The sequence below is a fragment of the Blennius ocellaris genome (genome assembly GCF_963422515.1).
Source record: "Blennius ocellaris genome assembly, chromosome: 13".
In the NCBI taxonomy this organism is placed as follows: Eukaryota; Metazoa; Chordata; class Actinopteri; order Blenniiformes; family Blenniidae; genus Blennius; species Blennius ocellaris.
Genome location: NC_137662.1, coordinates 110,370 through 135,499, shown reverse-complemented (window position 1 = coordinate 135,499; position 25,130 = coordinate 110,370). Strand labels below are relative to the sequence as shown.

The window sequence follows — 25,130 nt, the reverse complement described above, 5'->3', positions numbered from 1 at the left end:
TTTTGTTATAACAACTGCACTCTTACATACATTTTTACAGTCATGGACTCCCTTTTTATTATAACACCACACAAATCTATATAGTCAATGGCTTTTTAGAGATGTACTTCAAAAATCTGGCGAGCTAAAATATGTTGCTGTTTGTGTGGTTGAAGGTTACAGGTTGTTTTGACTTTCCAGGATTAAACCCCCCCCACCCCACCCAACCCCACCAACCCCCCCCCCCCCCCCCCCCCCCCCCCATCCAGGGTGAACTTTGACCTTCCAGCAGGAATGGAATTCACAACACAGTTTGAGGTTCCTAAACGATGTGGATCCACCTATAGGGCCTTTTGCTTTTGAAGATCATGCTATTTCTCATCTTTAAAGTACTACATTTCCATATATTTTTGTCACATACAAAACAGAAAAAAAAAGTCCATTATATACATCCTCTAACATGTGACCACAGTCCCTTCTCCTGCAGCAGAAGTAAAGATTGCATCTGAAGTTGTCGGGCCCAAGATGTCGGCCACCAGTCCAGTCCAAGCGTCGGTGGCGTCTACATTTACTCTAATCATGCAGCTCAAAAGAAAGAAACAAATGAAACTGGAGAATAATCTTTAGAAATCCTTTCAATCTGTTGGTCAGTTCCGTGAGGAGAGATCCTCTGTTCTCTGTTGGTCTGTGGTGAGGATTCCTCTCCGAGTGTGTGAACCTCAGGCAGCATGGGGGGGGTGGAGTGGGGGGGGTGGGGGGGTGTGGGGGGGGGGGGGGGTGGTCCACGGTGGGACAGTGGACTCAGCCGCTCCGCTCCGGTCCGGTCGGGTCCTGCTGCTTCATACGGGCCGGTCCACGGCGTACTGGCAGGGGCTGAGGTTGGCGGCGGGGTTCTGCACCGCCGGGTAGGCGAAGTTGGCGTGCTGCTTGGCTTTGAGCCGCAGGCTGGCCAGGCTGGAGTTGCAGGTGTCTCTGTACATGTAGGGGCCGGCCGCGGTGGCGTACGGGCACGCCGCCGCCGTCACCGCCACCGAGTTGAGCGCCGCCGGGTTGTTGAGGTTGTTGAGGTTGCCCAGGTTGTTGAGGCCCGCGGCGGGCACTCCGGCCACTGCCGACGGCACCATGCTGGAGGCCATGTTCATGGAGGGGATGGAGCTGGGGGGGGAGAACATGGGCTGGGAGGACAGGGGGCTTACATTCATGGAGTTGAAGAATGGGAAGCTCTTGGCGGAGAGAGGGCTGCTCGCCAGGCTCTTGGTGGCCCAGTTGTTGTAGGAGTAGCCCGTGTACATGTCGTCGTAAGGCTGCATCAGTCCATTGAACTGGGCGCCAAAGCCGTTCTTGCACAGCTCCGCCTGCTGGTTCCTCTCACGCTTCCTCCACTTGGCACGCCGGTTCTTGAACCAGACCTGCAGAGACGGGGCAGAACGTTAATCCAGTGTCTTCTGGCTTCTCGGAGCAGCAGGCTTACGAGCGCTATGGGGCAAAGAGGGTGCAACCTGATAGTTTGGCTTCTTCAATGACAGTAAAGTACTTTTGATCAAGTGCTCTCTGACCTATTGGATCACAGCACATACGTTTTCCATATGTCACAGTAAATAAGAGGAAATCCAATCAAATGGTCCAAACTGTAATCAAATATCATATTTCGTCAAGTCGTGAGGTCTTCTATTAGTTGGTGCTCTTCTATTGGGGACTATACGGTATGTACATAATTCAATCTTTTATCAGCACTCATTGTCCAAACTCTACAGCACGAATGGATGACTGTCCTTGTAATGTATCATATCTACATAATGAATATATGATGATATAACTTTCAGTGCTGGGAAACGATGTGGTCAGCCAGAAGGTTGTGGGTTCAACTCCAGCTGTTGTCAAGCTGTCTCCAGCTGAGCAAGGGTTTCCTGCCTCAATCCAGAAATGTGCATACGAGGTTAATTGGTGAGTCTAAGTTTCTCCTGAGTGTGTGTGTGTGTGTGTGTGTGTGTGTGTGTGTGTGTGTGTGTGTGTGTGTGTGTGTGTGTGTGTGTGTGTGTGTGTGTGTGTGTGTGTGTGTGTCCTGTGACAGACTGAGCACCTGTCCAGGTACCCTGCCCTCACTCACAGTACCCTGGGATTGGCTCTGGCACCCTGCCGCCCCAACAAGGAGAAGAAGTGTCGACGTTGGATGGATAAAAAATATGTTGCTTCTCTTTTCTACCAAATGTTGAGGGAGTTTAGACGGCAGGCAAAAACGGCTTTTCAACGTCTTTTAAACCATTTGTTGCTGGTTGGGTTCTGTCATATTATCATCATGGTTTTCTGTCAATACTGTCTTAAGTGCTTTTATATAAACTTTAAAAGGACTTTTATTATCTGAAACAACTATGTACACTAATGTAGACTTAGAACAGAGAAATGGTGAAAATAGGTGGGTTATTTCTGGTATTGTAGTACAAAGGAAGCCAATGTAAATCTTGTTAGTTCTTCTATTAGAAGAGAAGAGAAGAGAAGAGAAGAGAAGAGAAGAGAAGAGAAGAGAAGAGAAGACAAGAGAAGAGAAGAGAAGAGAAGAGAAGACAAGACAAGACAAGAGAAGAGAAGAGAAGAGAAGAGAAGAGAAGAGAAGAGAAGAGAAGAGAAGAGAAGAGAAGACAAGACAAGAGAAGAGAAGAGAAGACAAGAGAAGACAAGAGAAGAGAAGAGAAGAGAAGACAAGACAAGAGAAGAGAAGAGAAGACAAGACAAGACAAGAGAAGAGAAGAGAAGAGAAGAGAAGAGAAGAGAAGAGAAGAGAAGACAAGACAAGACAAGACAAGAGAAGAGAAGAGAAGACAAGAGAAGACAAGAGAAGAGAAGAGAAGAGAAGAGAAGAGAAGAGAAGAGAAGACAAGACAAGACAAGACAAGACAAGAGAAGAGAAGAGAAGAGAAGACAAGACAAGACAAGACAAGAGAAGAGAAGAGAAGAGAAGAGAAGAGAAGAGAAGACAAGAGAAGACAAGAGAAGACAAGACAAGAGAAGAGAAGACAAGACAAGAGAAGAGAAGAGAAGAGAAGAGAAGAGAAGAGAAGAGAAGACAAGACAAGAGAAGAGAAGAGAAGAGAAGACAAGAGAAGAGAAGAGAAGAGAAGAGAAGAGAAGAGAAGAGAAGAGAAGACAAGACAAGAGAAGAGAAGAGAAGACAAGACAAGACAAGACAAGACAAGAGAAGAGAAGAGAAGAGAAGAGAAGAGAAGAGAAGAGAAGAGAATGTTTTAATATAAGAATAAGAAGTTCACTATGACTACTCCAATGCTTGGATTTCTAACATGCTTCATATTTTGTTAAAAAAAAAATGCTCCAAGTAAGAAAAGTTAAAGAACCAGACTGGGTGCAAAACATAAACACGACACACACACACACACACACACACACACACACACACACACACACACACACACACACACACACACACACACACACACACACACACACACACACACACACACACACACACACACACACACACACTTATTCCATTTCTTTGGTTTCCATTGGAGCAGAAATGAAATCCGGTGACTCAGGAAGTTATTTTTCCTTGAGACGAGTCAATAAAGTGTAATTCTTCTGCACATGCAGACAGAGGATCCTAACCCCTGTCAAACACTTTGAGTAATATCACGAGCACACTGAGCAGGGTTCTGGAAAGACATAATGATCCCAGAGAGTAAAGTTAGAGTGTATCATCAAACAGTCATATTAGGCAGGCTTATTAAAACTAATCATTTACTGATTTGAATAATGAGATCTCAATGAAAGAAATGTCAGGGGAAGGCAATCTTCTCATTTGTCATTTGATGGTCCTATTTTGAGGGGAAATGAATTGGATTAAAGCTTTAGTGGAAAATCAAAATTAAGGATTTTTTTAAAATGAAGACCGTGTGGAAAGTTGTGGACAAACTTTTCTCGAGAATGGAAGTGAAAGAATGGAAAGCGAGTGACGGAGGCCTGCTGGTAATCTGTCAACGCGTCGTTGTTAGTTTTACATTCAAATAATTTGGTGTCAGATGTTATATCGCTTTAATCCTCATAAAACTTTTATAGGGCTTTCTCGTGTTGATGGCGGGCCACCACCCGGCCCTCCTGGCACACACGCTGACTATCACCCAATCCTCTGTTATTATGGCAACTGAATGCTGCTGAACATTAATATGAGCATAAAGTGCATGACTGACTTTTCCATGGCGCTCAGTGACAGCGGGGAAACCCCACGCTGAAGGACGAGCCACTCAACCTGGACCGACTGAATGTCAAGGTTGTCCAGCAGCTCACAACTTCTGTCAAACTTCTGTCTCACACGCACGCACGCACACACACACACACACACACACACACACACACACACACACACCATGTTACGTTTAGATCATGTTTGAAGGAGGAGGTGAACTGCGGCTGCGTTCAGCCAAAAACGTCACATTGACACTTTCAGCCAATTGCACCTTTTCTCAAATAATTCACTGCTGCAGAGGTCTGGGGACGGTGGAGCCACGTGTGGTGGCTACACCTCCTCTGGAGCTACACCTCCTCTGGAGCTACACCCCCACTGGAGCTACACCCCCAAAATATACCTAATATACTTTTTGCTTTCCATAAACTCAAACTACCTGTCATCTCCAGTAAACCAGCAACAAAATGTTTGTTTTCTAAAAGAGACTAATGAAGCGTCTGCTTGTATTTGTTTACTAGTATTTTAATAAAAGTGTCTTAATAAGTGTCACCTTTTAAAAGAACTATAATGTTTCACCACTAGAAGGTGCTATGTTCACTAGATGATTAAAAGAATAATAATGTTTCACCACTAGGGGGCGCTATGTTCACTAGATGATTAAAAGAATAATAATGATTCACCACTGTGGGGGTTCTCTGTTCAGTAGCTGTTTACAGTTAAAGACTATAATGTTTCACCACTAGGGGGCTCTATGTTCACTAGCTGATTAAAAGAACTATAATGTTTCACCACTAGGGGGCTCTATGTTCACTAGCTGAATAAAAGAACTATAATGTTTCACCACTAGGGGGCGCTATGTTCACTAGCTGAATAAAAGAACTATAATGTTTCACCACTAGGGGGCTCTATGTTCACTAGCTGAATAAAAGAACTATAATGTTTCACCACTAGGGGGCTCTATATTAACTAGCTGATTAAAAGAACTATAATGTTTCACCACTAGGGGGCGCTATGTTCACTAGCTGATTAAAAGAATAATAATGTATCACCACTAGGGGGTTCTATGTTCACTAGCTGTTTACAGTAAAAGAACTATAGTATTTCACCACTAGGGGCTCTCTCAATCTAAAAAGATTGTTGTAATGTGGTTTCTAAAGGCGCTGTATTTAAATAAAGTTATCATTGACTGAAGTGGACTAATAATGCCGACCTCAGAACTTCCCCACCAGCTCTGCCCACGTCCAACTAATTCATTACAAGTTACTAAATATCAATGTGGGTCAAGTTTTCTCTGTAGTTGTGAGCGTGTGTTGGGTGAGGCTGGACGTGGTGGTGGAGTGTGACAGTGGTTCCAGAGGCTCAGCGTCGTCAGCCTGTACACACACACGTGATGTCTGGTGTTTGCTCTGGATGTTTGCGGAGGAGGAGTAAAGAACCAGCGGAGGGAAGCTTCCTGCCACCAGGTACCGTCACCGCTCCTCCCGCCGTGCAGGAAGTGTGAACCCACCCGGACCCGAGCCTCGGTGAGGTTGGTCCACACGGCGATCTCCTCCCGGGTGCTCATGTCGGGGTAGCGGTTCCTCTGGAAGGTGGCCTCCAGCTCCTGCAGCTGCTGGCTGGTGAAGTGCGTCCTCTGCCTGCGCTGCTTCTTCTTCAGGGAGCCGTCGTCGGCGCCGGACTCGTCCAGCTGGTTCTGGTGGGACTTCTCTGTGTCTGCAGCGCGAGAAGGAAACATCAGCGGGACGGACCAACCAGCCTCCACACTGCAGCACTGAGCTGCGTCTACACATGCAACACAACACCGACCCCCACATGACAACACAGGGAATGATCACTGACGGCGGAGGTTGGCTGGACTCCGTCCCCGCAGAGGACCTGGAAGACGTGTCCTCAACAGGACAGGACAGTGGGTCCAAAGAGAGGGGGACACACTCACTCTCTCAATCAAACAGAAATCGCCCCATGTTTCAAGCAAATAGCGTCTGTTTCTGGTTTATTTACTGGAAGAGGCTTTTATTTTGAAACTACTGAAAGTTGATTAGCAGCTGAAGGTGAACCATGAGAACCTGCTGGAGGCTGCAGACTGTCAAACCTGAAGAGGATTATTTAGTTTTTACTTTTGGTGGCATATTTAGTTTTTACCGCTTCTGTCCTCCGTTAACAAGAGGACGTGGTTCCTCTTTGCTTTGAAGTACTTCAAAGTCATTTAAGTTAATACAAAAATAAAAGCATGAAATGTATCTGTTTGACGGACTGCAGGAAAATACAAGACTGAACAATAAAGCAGTTGGATTTAAAATATAAAAAATTATATTTGATGCTAAAGCTCAAGTAGGCAAACAGTTTTCCTGACGGAGCAAAATCCTCTCTTCTGGATGACTTCTCAAACAGAAACACTAAAGGTATTTGTTTTTGTGTCAAATAAACGTTCACAGCTATCAGGAGGAGAGTTTCTATGTTTTCATGTTTCCTGGTCGTTGTATGACACTAGTGTGTACATACCAACACACACTCTCATCCTGCCCTGGTGGCTGTGAACACAGACGCTTGGAGAGCAGAGTGGAGGTGACGGTGAATCGTAGGCCCCGTTTCCACGACAACGTTTCACATGACAACACCTCATCCATTTAAAACAAAGTGTGTTTCCACTGCAGAAGCAGACAAGGGTGTAGTTAGTCTGCCAGGCCACAGGAGGGCGCTGTTACTTGATTTTGTAATGAAACAAAACACTATAAAGGTGAAGAAATTGGAGCGAACCTGACCTCCTAGTGGACTGCTGAGGAATCAGAGGTTATTAAACTGTTAAACTACTGATACAGAGGATGAAACTAGAAAACGAGCGCCAGTCAAATGGCTGCAGGTCGACCATGTTGGTTTACAAGTGCGTGAGCAGGAGGAAGAGGAGGGATGCTCAGTAACAGCCGGAATCAAAACTTCATGATAGAGTGGATCAGAACTCTGTAGTCGTGGAAACCGACTCTCAATAGTGGAGAAAGCCTTTCAGACACACTCGTATTGGTTGTGGTGTGAACGGGGCCATTGAGAGGCGTTGGATATTTTAATGAGCCGCCGCTTCATTTGCATCCGCGGCCGATCTGAATCCTGCTGGATCCCAAAGTCTTTTCCACACTGATGGAAGCCACGTCTGTGTAATCCCTCTGCAGACAGGAGCGGCGTGCACGGCGGCGCGCACGCCTCCAGAGCTCAGCCCTTCTTTACATGTCCTGCGCAACGCCACAGTCACTGTGACACGGCACCTCACAGTCACAAGCGGTCGTGTTGAACACTGTGAAGCGGAGAGCGGAGGAAACAACACCGACTGCTTCACTTCTGCGACTCAAAACCTGGTGCAGGACCACAGAGGACACTGCTTTCTGGAACGACGGATCCCGAATCGCAAAGACGTGAGAGCCTGAAGCGGGGATGTGACTCGTGACGGCAGCTTCTGCTCCCACTGTGCAGCTGGGCTCGTCACTGTGGAGTGTGCGAGCTCCAACGCCGCACTACATCCCTGCATGTGCTCCAGGTGGCGCTGCTCGGAGGCACCGCGCAGCCACAGTGTGTCTGCATCTCACTCCCGCAATCTGAGGACCTCACAGAAAGAAGTGAAATTAGTTGGCCAGCTAATCCCGAGGATCAGGCTTTTGTGAGTGGGGGCAGGTTGGGCTGTGTTTGGTGAGGGCTTAGCCCTCTGGAGCAGCTCCAAATGATCAGCAGGGTTTAAAAAGCCGCTCGGCAGGGCCACCGGCAAAACCAATAAGGACCAGGCAGAGGCTGTTATCTGGCAGTAAACTGACACTGGGTAAGCTGTCACTTAAGGCCAAAGTCCATAACACAATACAGAGGAAAGGGCAGCCCTTTCTGGAGTGACGCGTTGACCAACAATAGGAGCAACCTGACTGATAATGTGCCGACATGAGCGAGTCGTTCCAGGTCAGCTTCTCACAGGCTTTCATCAACTCCAGGGCTTTTACACAAATCACCTTCCAGTGGCTGCAGAAACAGCAGAACTCCCATTGTTGAGAGGAATCACCTGCTATGCATGGCAGCACACACACACACACACACACACACACACACACACAATTCTAGGACAACTCGTCCAGGAATGACATTTCAGAATTTTTGGGAGAAAATAAATCCTGTACAATGTACTTTTACATATTATTTCTAATTGATGTTTTATATATGCTTCAGATATCTAGTATATATCCATATATGTTTAGTCTGGTATCACATGGCTTTGGTTCTCATGAAGAATGCTCTTTTTGCACACACGTCGCTGCTGAAGGAGCCCAGCAGCTCGTTAATATGTCTGAAGCCACTCTTACATGATGCACCTGAACGCATCACTCAAAGCTGTCAGCTACGAAGGAGCGTTATCTGCTCCAACATCGGGACACTACGATGTCTTTTCACTGTTATAAAGAAGTCCTGAGCTCCATGTCAAAAGCTCTCCATGTGTAATCCCAGTTTTTTTTTAAATCACTGTTTAAAGTCAGTATTATTTTTACTGGTGTAATGATATTATATATATTGTCATGCGTGATGAGTCTGAGTCACATGTGAGCTGCTGGTCCAATAGGAGAACGCATAACATCCAAGATGGCGGCGCCCGCGCTCGACGTTACAGCAGTTCAGAGGAGAAAACATGACAAAAACCTGTAATAAGCCATCAAGAATATGCTCTATGGCACTGATATCAATAATGCTGAAATAACATGTAACGTCGCTGCTGTATGACAACCGCAGCTTCCGACACGTTATAAAGAGCACCTTAAGGCCACCTGCTTATTATTGTGTCAAATATTATGATATATCTTGTGTTTTTATGTCAAATACACTTAATAATCTGTCCAAATGTGTCAAATATACTTTGAAAGGCAGTCCTTCAAATCAATAATGCAGAGAAAAATTGTTGTGGATGAGTTGTCCGGGTTGGCAATTTTGTGGACGAGCTGTCTATTCACCCACACACACACACACACACACACACACACACACACACACACACACACACACACACACACACACAGATTTTGGAGACTCTGTGACAACAGGCCTGGAGGGCCGTAGAGCCGGCCGGTTCCGGTGCTGGCGGCGGTGGCGGCGGAGGCGTCAGCCCGGCACAGGAAGGTGTGGCAGCCTTTTATCCTCAATAACAGTCCACATTGAAGGCTGCATTCAGCCAGCGTCACAAAAGGAGCACAAAGGCCGACGTTAAACTGCAACAAAATGTTTGTTGAAGCTGCTTTTCTTAAAGACAATAGGAGTGAGAGGGAGGGGCCTCGGAGGTGACACCTTCCCACTCTGGTGATCACACATCAAACGACTGGTCTGAGAGCCAGAACCACAAGAGTTCAAACAGAAATCCACTTTGGCAAGAAAACACCTGTACAGGTGGTACACAGACACCCCCCCCCCCCCCCCCCCCGATCCCACTCATTTCATACATTTATATGTTTATTCCAACAATGCTTGCTCAGGGTCAATTCTCGTGCTTCGCTTCTCACACATTCAGTCTCAGTATTTAGAATTGTTGAGGTTATATATATAAAATAAGATACAAGGACGAGATGTAAGCTGATCTCAAACAAAGGCCTGATCATTTAATTATCCTTAAATGTGAAGTTCATCCACAAGATGAGATGAAACTGCACCTGCCTTCCCTTTGTGGGACTGAAACCACCCGAGGCAGCAGGACACACATGAAAGCGCTTCTACGCCACGTTTCTCTCCAGAATAGTTTGTCTTTAACAGTTTGTTAGGACTGGATTCCTAGCCACACACACTTTAGCAATTAGATTGAGTTACAGACACATAAGCACACAGTGTGCCTGCAGCACGTTGATGAGCAGAGAGACGCAGCAGCAGGACGAGTCACCGTCCAACTCACTTCTATTTCATTTACTTGTACAATATGAAACATCAGGACCCTCAGCAGGAGGTTCAGAGGTGAAGCAGCTTTTACTTTCTGTCCTGTGGAGCAAACTTCCTGCTTGACATGCTCACTTCTTTCCAACCAGGACTCAAAACTCTGGCTTCCCATTAAACTGTAGATTTTGCTTATTGAATACCTTTATCTTAATCGTTTTTGTTCTTTATTTATTCTGTTTTTCATGCTGAGTTTAATCACTGGGTTTTAATATATTTGATCATTTTAAACAGCAAAGATTCTGAGAGGCTTTGTTTTGATGTATTTTGTTTTGATTTCTCTGTAAAGCACTGCCAATCGCTTTGTGCATAGAAACACAGGCCTTGTCTGAAGAGCAGAAAACACACACACACACACACACACTTTTGTGTGCTCTTTATGGTTTTGATAGTCTTTGTTGGTTTAGTATTTGTCAGGGCGGAAGACAAATGAAGCTACTAGAAGTGATTTGTCGTTCTTATGGTTTTAAAGTATTTAGAGAACATTCGAGCGAGGAGAAGTACTGGACGGTTGTGTTTGGCGTAATTGCGCGCAGGACGCAGCGCTCGCCGCGTCTCACGACCTCCTTTGCAATTCATTTTCATATTCAAACTCACGTCGGGATCAGTTTGATTACCGCCCATCGCCTCAGTCCGGCCCGGCGCCAGCGACGCAAATCACCTGAGAAATGACCGAGGCGTCAGTCACTGCGCACCGATCATTTCAATCATCCGTCCTCCATTAATCCAGGATGGAGTCTGAGCCGGGGAACGTCCATCTGAACAGCCGGTCACGTGGAAAACACACGATCACGCTCATGTATCGTAACTAACGATATTAAAAAAAAAAGCGTGCGTCTGGGTGGTGGGACTTGGACATGAACACGCAAAGTCCTTGCGTAAAATACGCAGGACGAGTTGGCGTCAAACGAAAGACAATCCCACTGCACACAGGCGAAACAGCAAGTCTACTTATTGGAGGACCGGCTGCAGCAGGAGAGTCGTTTTAGTTCCAGAGCCACGTGCAGTGTTAGTCCGGGGACCGGGGACACGAAGCCGAATAGCCGCTCAAATAAAGGAACGTTCCAGAAGAGTCTCCGTGGCTTTGGAGGTTCGAGGTGCGAGACCTCATTAAACCGCCTGCACACATTTTAAGATTTATTCACACGTCCCCAGTAAGTTCATTTAAAAGAAAATGCATCCAACAATCAAACAAATGACCCAACTTTCATATTTGTTTTGTGAATCTTCTGTAATAAATACAATTATATCTGTGTCTTTTCAGACTGAGGATGGAAAAAAAAAAAAAACTCACGTTTCCCAATTTCAGTTCTGTTTCCTGTGAACGCCAACTGGCACAAAACAATTCAACTTCTCCGCTTCTGATGCTGAAATGCTCCTTCGGCACATCAACGAATGCGTCACTGAGCGCAACTCAGAGGGAATGAATTAGAAACACTTTTTGAAAAATGAGCTTCATAGTTTCTGTACATCTTCACACTTCACAGTCGGAGCCTCTGCTGAGTTTGAGAGAGTTTGAGATCGCCAGGTTGAACAGCCTGTTCTACTCTTTTAATTACACAGACATTCATTTTCACCTCTATTGTATTATTATTATTATTATTATTATTATTATTATTATTATTATTATTATTATTATTATTATTATTATTATTATTATTATTATTGTCATTATTATTATTATTATAAATAGAGCCTATTTGATCTGTTATCACATATGTCACATTTTTACGCATTTTCTTAAAATGTATGCATCGTTCCGCCTGTGTGTGTGTGTGTGTGTGTGTGTGTGTGTGTGTGTGTGTGTGTGTGTGTGTGTGTGTGTGTGTGTGTGTGTGTGTGTGTGTGTGTGTGTGTGTGTGTGTGTGTGTGTTTACTGACCGCTGGTGTCCTGGCCTTTACATCCTGGCTCGTGCTGCGGAGTCCCGGAGTCTGAGAGCGACAGCGCGGGGCTGCGGGCCTCACCGTCCGTCAGCAGGTTAAAATCCATAACCAGGCTCTGTGGACACACACACACACACACACACACACACACACACACACACACACACACACACACACACGCACGAGCGTTAGACTGCGATCTACTGAATTCTGTGAGCGATTTAATTATTTAAAATCTACCATTAAAAGGTTGTTTTCACGTTGTCGTCTCCGTAATATTTAATTTGTCTACAGATTATTTAAATTGATCCCGTTCAAACAGCTGAGTGTGTATTACTTTGTCACACTGTGTATTTCCTGTGACTTTCACAATCTTATTATAACAACAACTCTTCATTTAAAATGTGAATTTATTGTCACTTTATTCACTCTTACTTTAATTCACTCACTGAAAAACCTCTGCTGCAGAATGTAAATATGTAAAAGCAATAAAGATTTGGAACCAGGGATTTTTAGAAGTATTATATTTATTTAAATTTGTATTTCTATTTTATTATTATTATTATTATTATTTTTATTATTATTGATGATGATGATGATGATACTATTAGCAAAGATATCAATGCATCAAATTCAGAATCTCTGAATTCCTTTCTCGTGCTTGTCCTGTTAATATATTTGTGCTTTTTGTTTCAAAGCTGATCAGAGTTGAATTAACAGGATTTCTGTGTCTCCCGCTGACCTCAACATGTCCCTCTTCTCCCCAGAGACTCTTTCCACATTTCCCTTTCTATCTGGGGAAAGTATCCGTAGATCTAAATCAGTACAGCGTCCTGCCTGATTGTGGGTGTGTGTGTGTGGTTATTTGTTTAATTTGTTGGCGCATTCTTGTTTCTATTTTCTCTTCGATCTTTCCATCCACTCGGGGGTGAGGTTGTGATTCCGTTCCCTCTTTTGTAGGACGCTGACATCAGCAGCTATAACAGGCCCCCAGCCTGAATGAACTCTATTCTGGACCACCGGCTGAGCAGCGGAGGTCTGATCAAACTCTGACATTTCACAAGGTGGAGTGAAGAGGGCGAGGAAGAGCTGGAGCTCCCTGCAGTATGTGTGACAGCAGTTCACACCTTTATTATGGGGGGGGGGGGGGGGCATCTACTCTGTCCGTCTGAGGGACGGCTGGCATGATTCATGACTTTATCGAGAATCAAGTCAGAAAATAACTTCATGTGTTTAATGAGACGTGTGTTGTCTGATTTCTGGTGACAGTAAAGGATGACCCCCTCCCCCCCACAGCTAGAACCCCCACCCCCACCCCTCCGTGGCCACATGGTCAACATACAGTTAGTTGTGGGCGAATGCAGGCGATCTCTTCTGTCACATCGAGAAACATAACTGTTGAGGGAATAATAATGAAAGTCTTCTGGTGCCCCTCACTTTGACATCATTTACATTTATACTGAAATCTTCACCTCAAAGCTGCACCTTCCTCCAACTGGTTGTTCTCTAGAGACGTGAGACGGAATGAAATCAGTGACACGTCCACCTCATCGTGTTCCCTCAGAGGGAACACGATGAGGTGGACAGACCCTCAGAGGGAACAGAGCCTGGTGGACAGATTATCAGAGGGAACAGAGCCTGGTGGACAGACCCTCAGAAGGAACAGAGCCTGGTGGACAGACCCTCAGAAGGAACAGAGCCTGGTGGACAGATTATCAGAGGGAACACGATGAGGTGGACAGACCCTCAGAAGGAACAGAGCCTGGTGGACAGATTATCAGAGGGAACACGATGAGGTGGACAGACCCTCAGAAGGAACAGAGCCTGGTGGACAGACCCTCAGAAGGAACAGAGCCTGGTGGACAGATTATCAGAGGGAACACGATGAGGTGGACAGACCCTCAGAAGGAACAGAGCCTGGTGGACAGACCCTCAGAAGGAACAGAGCCTGGTGGACAGACCCTCAGAGGGAACAGAGCCTGGTGGACAGATTATCAGAGGGAACACGATGAGGTGGACAGACCCTCAGAAGGAACAGAGCCTGGTGGACAGACCCTCAGAAGGAACAGAGCCTGGTGGACAGATTATCAGAGGGAACACGATGAGGTGGACAGACCCTCAGAAGGAACAGAGCCTGGCCCCCCAGGCTGAGCGCTGGTGAAAGGAGTGAAGCAGATAAACTTAATAAACTGCTGCTGACTTTTCATTCCTCCTGACAGCAGTGAGGGAACACTGGAGTTGTAGGTTATAAAGTAGTAAAGTAGTAGTAGTAGTGGTGCTAGTAGTAGTAGTAGTAGTAGTAGTAGTAGTAGTAATAGAACTAATAGTAGTAGTTGTGGTAGCAGTAGTAGTCGTGGGAGTAGTAGTGGTCATGGTGGTAGTAGTAATTATAGTAGTAGTAGTAGTAGTAAAGTCTTCAGACTGCAGGAGGCAACAAGGAATCTGTTTCATCAAACACTGTTGTTCCTCTGATGTCCACTGTGCTCACTGATTGATACTGACAGGAGGCACAATAAGCATGTCACTTCACCTCTCCTCACCCCAGAGTGAGACACTCCTGCAGAGTGAGACTCCTGCAGCGTGAGACACTCCTGCAGAGTGAGACACTCCTGCAGAGTGAGACTCCTGCAGCGTGAGACACTCCTGCAGCGTGAGACTCCTGCAGAGTGAGACACTCCTGCAGCATGAGACACTCCTGCAGCATGAGACACTCCTGCAGCATGAGACACTCCTGCAGCATGAGACACTCCTGCAGAGTGAGACTCCTGCAGCGTGAGACACTCCTGCAGCGTGAGACTCCTGCAGCATGAGACACTCCTGCAGCGTGAGACTCCTGCAGCATGAGACACTCCTGCAGAGTGAGACACTCCTGTAGAGTGAGACACTCCTGCAGAGTGAGACTCCTGCAGCATGAGACACTCCTGCAGAGTGAGACTCCTGCAGCGTGAGACACTCCTGCAGCGTGAGACACTCCTGCAGCGTGAGACACTCCTGCAGCGTAAGACTCCTGCAGAGTGAGACACTCCTGTAGAGTGAGACACTCCTGCAGCGTGAGACACTCCTGCAGAGTGAGACACTCCTGTAGAGTGAGACTCCTGCAGAGTGAGACACTCCTGCAGCGTGAGACACTCCTGCAGCGTGAGACACTCCTGCAGACTCTTTGGTTTCTACTCTTTTCATCAAACGGATCATTTCTAAATACAGAGTGAGAAGAGGTTGAAATGAGAAAAGTTGTAAAATCGTCCATCAGGTTTGTTTAAGTCTCATGTTTGTGAGTAAAGAAGTAAAGTTTCTAGAAGGACGAGCTCAACTTTCTTTATGTCAACCTTCCATTGTTTCACACAAAGAAAGTGATGCCAGCTTTTCAATCTACGGACTAGAGAAAGAAAAAAGAACAACATTTAAATCCAAAGTATTTCTTTGGTCAAATCATCAGGTGTTTAGTTTTTCATTCCAGCTTTTTACAAAACTAAAAATAGAAATGAGGTGATTTTATACAATCAATGAAAAAGTTCACAAAAAGAAAATATGAAGAGAATATTACAGCTTCTTTATATTCTTCAACGTGAGCCTGGCCTAAACCTGAGCCTGGCCTAAACCTGAGCCTGGTCTAAACCTGAGCCTCGCCTAACCCTGAACCTGGTCTAAACCTGAGCCTCGCCTAACCCTGAGCTTGGCCTAACCCTGTAAGTGGTCTAAACCTGAGCCTGGCCTAACCCTGAACCTGGCCTAAACCTGAGCCTGGCCTAACCCTGAGCCTGGCCTAAACCTGAGCTTGACCTAACCCTGAGCCTGGCCTAACCCTGAACCTGGCCTAAACCTGAGCCTGGCCTAACCCTGAACCTGGTCTAAACCTGAGCCTCGCCTAACCCTGAGCCTGGCCTAACCCTGTAAGTTGTCTAAACCTGAGCCTGGCCTAACCCTGAACCTGGCTTAAACCTGAGCCTGGCCTAACCCCGAGCCTGGCCTAACCCCGAGCCTGGCCGGACCCTGAACCTGGCCTAAACCTGAGCCTGGCTTAACCCTGAACCTGGTCTAAACCTGAGCCTCGCCTAACCCTGAGCCTGGCCTAACCCTGTAAGTGGTCTAAACCTGAGCCTGGCCTAACCCTGAACCTGGCCTAAACCTGAGCCTGGCCTAACCCTGGGCCTGGCCTAACCCTGAACCTGGTCTAAACCTTTACCTGGTCTAAACTTGAGCCTCACCTAGCCCTGAGCTTGACCTAACCCTGAGCCTGGCCTAACCATGTACCTGGTCTAAACCTGAGCCTGGCCTAACCCTGAACCTGGCTTAAACCTGAGCCTGGCCTAACCCTGAGCCTGGCCTAACCCCGAGCCTGGCCTAACCCTGAACCTGGTCTAAACCTGAACCTGGCCGAACCCTGAGTCTGGCCTAAACCAGAGCCTGGCCTAACCCTGAACCTGGCCTAACCCTGAACCTGGTCTAAACCTGAACCTAGCCTAACCCTCAGCCTGGCCTAAACCAGAGCCTGGCCTAACCATGTACCTGGTCTAAACCTGAGCCTGGCCTAACCCTGAACCTGGCCTAACCCTGTACCTGGTCTAAACCTGAGCTTGACCTAACCCTGAGTCTGGCCTAACCATGTACCTGGTCTAAACCTGAGCCTCGCCTAACCTTGAACCTGACTTAAACCTGAGCCTGGCCGAACCTCGAGCCTGGCCTAACCCCAAGCCTGGCCTAACCCTGAACCTCGTCTAAACCTGAACCTGGCCTAACCCTGAGTCTGGCCTAAACCAGAGCCTGGCCTAACCCTGAACCTGGTCTAAACCTGAACCTGGCCTAACCCTGAGCCTAGCCTAACCCTGAACCTGGCCTAACTCTGAGCCTGGCCTAACCCTGAACCTGGCCTAACCCTGAACCTGGTCTAAACTTAAACCTGGCCTAACCCCAAGCCTCGTCTAAACCTGAATGTCCAAACACGGAGGGATTCGTCATACAAGACTAATTCTACTCAGATGACCTTTAACCTCCTTGGACCCAGCGTCCACATATGGACATAATTTGGTTGTTTAGTTCACATCACAAAGTTAGTTCAGGCTTTAGGAGGGGAACATTTGGCTGCACAGGACACACAGGGAATAGAAGATTTGTTTCCATGGTTCAAATCCTTGTAGTGTGTGTGGATTGTTGAATGAAGACAGAATCTGTGAGAAGTGATGCGTTCAGGACCGGGACATCAGGCTGATGAAGTGACATGAAGCCAAACGCCTCCTCCCACCAAACAACTGCAACACATTCACATCGTCACAAGCAACCAGTGACTTAAAGACCAACGCTCGCATGTGTTGTTGGTTGCACATGCGTGAGAGAAAGATGCGGCGCTGCAGAGATCTGAGATGCAGACAGGAGGTGAGCCGCCGGCGTCTTGAGGACAAGCGGGGGTCTCCCAGTGGAGAGATTAGCCGGCTCAGCCTCGCTGCTGTGGATCTGGATTAATGTGCCTCTGAGGCACTTTTGTGGGTTAAAGTTGACTTGTGGGTCAGAAAGATCAGTTTTCTGCTTCATAACCGCACAAATATTGTTTCTCTTTTTCCTGTTGTTTCGATAAAACCCGGTTGCTCTGATCCACGTTCAGAGGAATGTGACCCTCGACTGGTGGCTTTGCTGGAACAATTGGCTTCAGCATATGTGAAGAGAAATTCCACTTCTGATGTTTATCTTTCTTGAAGTTGAACATGGACAGTTTTACCAGCTGGCACCATGGAGGTTTAACAGGCCTGTTGTTATTTCAGAGGCTTTTAACTTCAGTAAAAATCTGAAACCAACCAACATTCTGAATGTTTCCCTTCAGTTTTAGTGCCAATAGGAGCTGGGCTATAAATCAACATTTTGATAAAATTCAAAGCTGAAAAATATAGTGTTGTTTAATATTGATATACATTTTTCCTTTAAAATATTAATTTCAAGAGTCACTAGGTTTCATGATTTCTCTCCAGGCCCCGCCTCTTCCTGCTCTCCAGGCCCCGCCCCTACCTGCTCTCCTGGCCCCGCCTCTTCCTGCTCTCCTGGCCCCGCCTCTTCCTGCTCTCCAAGCCCTGCCCCTACCTGCTCTCCAGGCCCCGCCCCTACCTGCTCTCCAGGCCCCGCCTCTTCCTGCTCTCCAAGCCCTGCCCCTACCTGCTCTCCAGGCCCCGCCCCTACCTGCTCTCCAGGCCCCGCCTCTCCCTGCTCTACAGCTGCTCACGCCGCAGACAGACACAACACAGTGACAGACGAAGATGATTTAAAAGTTGAAAAGGAGGAACTGGTGAATTCATCCATCCAACACTGAATCTGCAGGACACAAAAAGCATGTTTGGAGCAAGACAAATGATTGTGGCTCCTCTGGAGCAGTGCGCCTCCTGGAGTGGGTTTTCTGTCACTGTTCAGCTCTGCCTCAGAAAAACACTTAGAATGATCAGGGAGACACATGAAAACTCCGCTGAATATTAAAGACACAGCGCTCTACCACTATGTAGTTCACTAAGAGGACTAAGTTCCTGCACAGTAATCTACTGACAATCATACTGGCTTCTCATTGATTTGATAACACTCATAGGTCATCAACACTCACAGGTCATGACCTTTAAATACTGTGAATCTTTCAGGTCAGGAGTCAGAGAGACCAGTCCGGTCTACCAGAGAGTCCAGTCCAGTCTACCAGAGAGTCCAGTCCAGTCGACCAGAGAGTCCAGTCCAGTCTACCAGAGAGCCCAGTCCGGTCCTCCAGAGGGTCCAGTCCGGTCTACCAGAGAGTCCAGTCCAGTCGACCAGAGAGTCCAGTCCAGTCGACCAGAGAGTCCAGTCCAGTCGACCAGAGAATCCAGTCCAGTCGACCAGAGAATCCAGTCCAGTCTACCAGAGAGGCCAGTCCGGTCCTCCAGAGAGTCCAGTCCAGTCTACCAGAGAGTCCAGTCCAGTCTACCAGAGAGGCCAGTCCGGTCCTCCAGAGAGTCCAGTCCAGTCGACCAGAGAGGCCAGTCCGGTCCTCCAGAGAGTCCAGTCCGGTTTGTGAGGTGACTACAAATACAGATAGTCGTTATTGTTATATTTTCAGTTGCAACAGCAGTGAAAGAGATGTTTCACTGTACTTTGTAGTAGGATACATTGTTTAAAATTGGCATGATGTTGAAATTGTACCCATTTTTATTATATTCCATTGTCTTGCATGTATTCTATTTATTAGCGCTAAAATATTTGGTGTTGGCGATGGTCCGACCCCCACCGGCTTCTCTCTGATCTCAACTGAGTTTGACTGGCCAGGCTGAAACCCAACAGACATCTATGCTCCTTTTGTCACCATATTGGTGGTTAATAAAAGTGCCTGTGTTGCAGCATGCTAATGACTTTGACTCAGAATCGTCTGTTGTCAAATTTTATTGAGGAAAAATCACATTTGTTTTTGTATGATCACCATTTAGATAAAAAACTATCAAGATATGAATTTAGGGCCATGTCGTCCAGCCAATCAGGACGAAGACCTGAAAGCTTTTACAACAGCTGAACAAGCTGAAATCAACAAAGGAACACAAGAACATTTCCAAAAACATCTCTTTTTTAAGGATGGCAGTCTAGAAATCCAGTTACTCTTTAAGTTCTATTGGCACAACAGATGACGTGTTGCTCCACTTTGTCCTTTATTATTTGGGTCTGTAGAGACGTGGCTCTCACTGGCTCCCTTGATGATGTCTGGAGGGGCGCATTTAAGAACTGGCAATAGAAGGTGAACTAGCAGCGGGTTCTTTTAGGTGTAAAAGCCCTGATGGTGAACCAACACAGCAGACCGAGAACAGAAGCGCTCTAAACATCAAGTTTCCCTGTGCTGAAGGTGACCTGAGCTACTTCTTGGTGTTTAAAGTCAGAAGGCTGAGGGCCGGTGGCGCTGAGAGGCCGGGTGACATGAGACCGTCAGTCTGTCCACAACAAGGTGTGAGAACCCGAACACCCACCCCACAACCACCACCACCATCACCAACACCCCCCACCCCACCCGTGCATTCCACACATCCCCATCCACATGATTCTGTTTCCAAAAGCAGGAGCTCCTCTGCTGCTCACTGAGGTGAGGTAACGAGCAGCCACTGAACAGTGGAGGGTTCTCTACTGGAGAACATCTCAGAGCAACTGGAGAACTGGACAGGAACCAGACAGGAACCAGACAGGAACCTGAGAGGAACCAGAAAGGATCCAAACAGGAACCTGAGAGGAGCCAGAGAACCCGGGAGGAACCTGAGAATCAGAGAGGAACCTTAGAGGAACCTAAGAACCTGAGGGGAATCAAACAGGAGCCAGAGAGGAACCCAAGGGGAACCAGAGAGGAACCAGAGAGGAACCCGAGGGGAACCCAAGGGGAACCAGAGAGGAACCCGAGGGGAACCAGAGAGGAACCATAAAGGAACCATAGAGGAACCATAGACAAACCCGAGAGGAACCAGAGAGGAACCAGAGGGGAACCAGAGAGGAACCAGAGAGGAACCAGAGGGGAACCCGAGGGGAACCAGAGAGGAACCAGAAAGGAACCATAGAGGAACCATAGACAAACCCGAGAGGAACCAGAGAGGAACCAGAGGGGAACCAGAGAGGAACCAGAGAGGAACCAGAGAGGAACCAGAGAGGAACCCGAGGGGAACCAGAGAGGAACCAGAAAGGAACCATGGACCACCTCATCTCAAGAGGAGTTCTCCAGTAGAGCGGTACGGACGGTCATCCAGTTCCCTCACTGCACTTCAGGGTTTGTCTGGTGAAAGAAGCTTCGGGGAAACTGAGTACAACTGACTCCTCACTACAACTCCGACTCTCCCAGAGCGGGCAGGATCCTCTGGGGGGCGCCAGAGAGCTTCAGGTGTGGCAGCAGCGGGACAGACCAGGGGGTCCGGGGGATACCTTAACAAACACCTTTCCACTTCCATTTCTACACAAGAAATTCCGAATCAAAGTGCAACAGCAGCTGCAGACAGAAAACAACTGACGGCCTTCAGATCCAAACCCTCCCTTCTCTCCTGCCGTGACGCAGTGAAGAACCCTGGAGGCTCCGGGGAAGTGGTGGGCACACTCTCACCTCACCTGGGAGGGCTCCGGGTCCGAATCTGACTTGTGTGTGTGTGTGTGTGTGTGTGTGTGTGTGTGTGTGATGTGTGTGTGTGCGTGCGTGTGTGTGTGCATGAGCTGCAGCGCTTTTTGCATAAGCAGTCGCCAAGTGCCACCAATCTCATTAAAATATATATCTGCTGATAATAATAAAAAATAATAATGGAAACCACCAAAAAAAATCATCTCATTTTTGGGGATATTGCGGGTCCATCTGCCGCAGGCTGCTTACATTTGCAGGGGAATTATTCATAAACGCGTAGAGAATTAATTCCCGGGATTAAGAGTTGATTAAGATGTGTGTCACTTTGCTGTCTGAGAACTTATTAAGGGCCTCCTCGAAGAGGCGGCAGATGGAATTTCAGTCCAATGTTTGTAGATGTTAATTTCTGCCCTCCTATAACAGCCATTTGCATATGATTGAGGCGGCGCGGCCGCGCGCTCCTGCGGCGCTGCGCACCGGAATAATTGTCTGTGCAAGCCAATAGAAGTCCTGAGCAGTGATTAACACAGAGCCTTTCACATCAACTATTTATCAGGCTGATCAAAATACAGCCGGCCTGAGAGAGCGTACAACCATCCCAACTATTTACAGACCCCAGCCTCGCTTTAAATAAGGTCTGATCGCTCCAAAGGGATTTGGAATCGTTCAAATATTATTATTCTTTTTTTTTTTTTTTTTTTTTTGCCGGGCTCACGGTTCTGACATTTTGTCAGAATTCATCATTTTTAAATAGGCTCACAATTATGACTTATTGTATATCCAAGACTAAAGTCGAAATTCTTTTTTCTCACGGTTCTGATTTTAATGTATGATTTCTTTATTTCTTTTGCTTTTTTCGAGATAAAATTCGGAATTTTTACAGTTTTCTACCAAATTTGATTTGATTTTGTTGATAATTTTGAAGATTTTTTCAAAGTGAGATTGAATAATGTTGGCAAAGGCCACAATAAAGTTTTTTTTTCTACATCTTTCTGGGTGTTCCTCATCCTCCTCCGTACTGTCCACAGTACGCCTTCATTTTCCACGATAACTTTGCACAAAAATGAGCCTGAAATTATTTAATTTGACTACATATTTTAAAAAGAACAAATTAAAAAAAAAAAAAAACATTTAACATATAATGACGATAAACGGCTGATGTCCTGCGTGCACTCCGACGTGTCGGCGCAGTTCAAATCAGTGTGAGCTCAGATCAGCTCCGAGTTCTAATTCAAAATAATCCGGATAATAATCTTGGAAAGCGGAAACTCATAGGGTGGCAGATGAGGAACAATAGATAATTGCCCCACTAATTTTAATGTATCATTTTCGGGGGGGGGGCGAAAAAAAAAAAGAACTATTATTTGAGTTCAGTGTCCATCCCTCGCCTCTCGGAACCGCGGATTTAATCTGGGAAAACCTGGATTTTTCGTGTTCTGATCAGCGGCTCCGAGCTCCTCGGGTCTGATCAGGACAGGTCCGGACATTACAAGTATTTCCATTGTGCCCTGAGGCCAAACGTGAGCTTCGATTAAGCAAATGTCATTTTCCTGCGTCCTGACAGAGGAAGAGATGCAAAAGAGGCCATAAACTGTCCACATGCAGGGGAGGGAGCTCACCCGGACTTTCTGTTTTCTTTATGGAGCAGAAATCGATACCTTCCAGCTTTAAATACCATAATAATAAAATACATTTTAAAATCAAAAATTTCATGCGTTTTCTTTCGGTATTTAAAAAAGATAAAACAACCCAAATTGAAGCCAGCACATCATTCTGTCGTGATGAAATACAAAACTGTTTGAAGGTGTGAGGGAGAAGTGGTGCGTTTCTCCAACAGCAGATATTTTTGGCTCATTTGAAAGGGCTTTATTTTTATATTTAGTTTAAAATCTATATTAAACAAAACAAAACAAAACAAAACGCGTGAATGGAGAGCACGAAAAAAAGCTGGAAATCTGTGAAAACACAAGTAAGAAGGCTTTGGTCCGTATTAATTGTTGTGTCACGTCCGTTATTCAAACTGTTAGAAGGGGAAACCGTCTCTGGCGTATCTGGTAAAGTGTAGAAATCCCCGGTGAGGCTGGACGGCTGTTCGCGGTGCGTCACGGAGAGCGCACGGTGCGCCGATCCCCCCCCCCCCCCCCCCCTCCGCGCTCCGCCGGGCCTCCACGGCCTCCACGCCACGCGTTTCTGTCTCAGACGTCAATATTTCTGTTCCTTCCAAACACGCCCAGCCCTCCGCTGCCCGTTTCAATACTTCACAGAAACGGAACCGGGCTGTAATCCTCCAGATTCCGTCCGCGGGAGAGAAAAGGCCGCGCGGAAGCGCAGCTGTCTACAGGCCTCACACGCTGAAACCCCCGGACAGGAAGAAGAGGACGGGACACGAGTGATGGATCCGCCCGGTTCACACCAAAAGACACCAACCAAAGACACACGTTTTCACGCCGAAGGGGTCAAAGTCACTACTCCTGAAGACAGCTCGTCTCCAAACAAGCGCAACTAAAATGTTCTCTCTTTGTTTTAGGGCACAGAGTAAGAAATAAGAAATGTTATTCAATATATAATTTACAAAGGCCTATGTTTAAAAAAAATCTAGAATGAAAAATGAATACTATTTGACGTGACACAGCTTTTAATGACGGTCAAAATGCAGTGAACGCCTGAAATTCAAGTCTTGTACTTCAGCAATATCTATTTAATGTCCCTTTGAATTGTGTTACAACTAGAAGCGTAACAAATCGACCAGTGAACTCCCCTGTACTGTCCAATTCGGCAGAACGACGTGGATTCCTCTGAAACAGTATTAATATGGCTGCAGCCTTCAGCGTGTTTCTACTAATTCATTGTCACACTGCTAATGCCACCTCGCCAGCAATAACAATGCTGAATAAAATGTGTGTGTGTGGGGGGGGGGGGGGAGGAGGAACACTGTAGAATGAGTGCGACTCGAAAATAAATAAACCCGAAACATCAGAAACCTTATATACAAAATTGCAGCGAGATTTTTTGTGAGTTTGATTCAGACCCACTGGTGCGCTTGTTTTGACCCGTGGGCCGCATGTTTAGCTCCCGATTTATATTTCTGTTTAAAGTTTACTCGGTATCTATGAAGTCTGTATTTTCCGGATGATTTTCATTTTATATGTACGCACCCTAATCTAAACAATTCTCTATTGTCTTTCTCACATTCAGATCCAAATAGAAAACAGGCTCGCTCCTACTGCTCTCTGTGTAAATAATGGAAGCTAGTTAATTTATTAAGTTGCTCAATCTACCCCCTCTTGTCTTGATCTGTTTTGGCAACTGTGAAGCTTTACGCAGCGCCAGAGCGCACGGCTGGAAACAGAGACGGAGTGGAGAGACGGAGGAAACCAGCGGTTAGTGGCACTCACATGGTGTCCCGGTCTGGTTAAATTAATCCGTGGAGAAGGCAAAGAGCTGCTCTGCTGCGGGCTGCTGGCTGTCCTGGCCTCAGGCCTGCTGGTGACATGGACAAAAAGTTTCCCCGGAGCGCAAAGAGTCAGAAAGGGCGAGAGTCGGTCAGATTCCTTCTCCTTCTCTTTCTTCTTCCTCCTCTTCTTCTTCCCTCTGTGCTGTCAGACATGAAGGCTGTGGAAGAGTGAGGTTTGATCCCCACACAGAGTATAGGGAGGGGGCGGGGGGGGGGGGGGGTCTGGAGGGAGGGAGGGAGGGAGGGAGGGAGGGAGGGAGGGATGGATGGAGGGAGGAGGGAGGGAGTTGACTGCGTGCTAAATATTGTGTGTGACAGGTTCACTGGAGAAGGGATGGCCTCTCTCTCTCTCTGTGTTTGTCTACCTATCTATCTATCTTTGGGGCGCGCGTACACACACACACACACACACACACACACACGCACACACACACACACACACAGCAGCAGCAGCAGCAGCAGCAGCAGCAGCAGCAGCAGCTTCTTGGTGACGGTCCTGCTGTAGTGTTGTCGTGCTGTGATGCAGTCTGCTGAATACAAGCAGCTGTACTGATGTGACACCATATGCAGTCTTTTTCAAAACCAGCTGGGCAGGTAAGATTGTCAAAAAAAAC

At 46.7% G+C, this 25,130-nt stretch overlaps 1 protein-coding gene across 1 annotated transcript; it reads right to left on the bottom strand.

Annotated features, from left to right (window-relative positions):
- Positions 1-253: 253 nt before the first annotated feature.
- Positions 254-24,667, bottom strand: pitx3 (paired-like homeodomain 3). Its single transcript, XM_080507348.1, has 4 exons — positions 24,458-24,667; positions 11,990-12,107; positions 5,682-5,887; positions 254-1,388 (listed from the first exon to the last, which is right to left on the bottom strand). The coding sequence occupies exons 2-4, from the start codon at positions 12,096-12,098 to the stop codon at positions 819-821; spliced, it is 885 nt and encodes a 294-aa protein (XP_080363474.1). The 5' UTR covers positions 12,099-12,107; positions 24,458-24,667; the 3' UTR covers positions 254-818.
- Positions 24,668-25,130: the final 463 nt, after the last annotated feature.

Bases quoted from the DNA above. Each gene is read 5' to 3' on its own strand.
- pitx3 (XM_080507348.1), bottom strand. From the start codon at position 12,098: ATGGATTTTAACCTGCTGACGGACGGTGAGGCCCGCAGCCCCGCGCTG. The intron at 5,888-11,989 runs GTCAGTAAACAC...CTCGCGCTGCAG, and splicing joins TAAAGGCCAGGACACCAGCG to ACACAGAGAAGTCCCACCAG. The intron at 1,389-5,681 runs GTGGGTTCACAC...CCGTCTCTGCAG, and splicing joins TCACCGAGGCTCGGGTCCGG to GTCTGGTTCAAGAACCGGCG.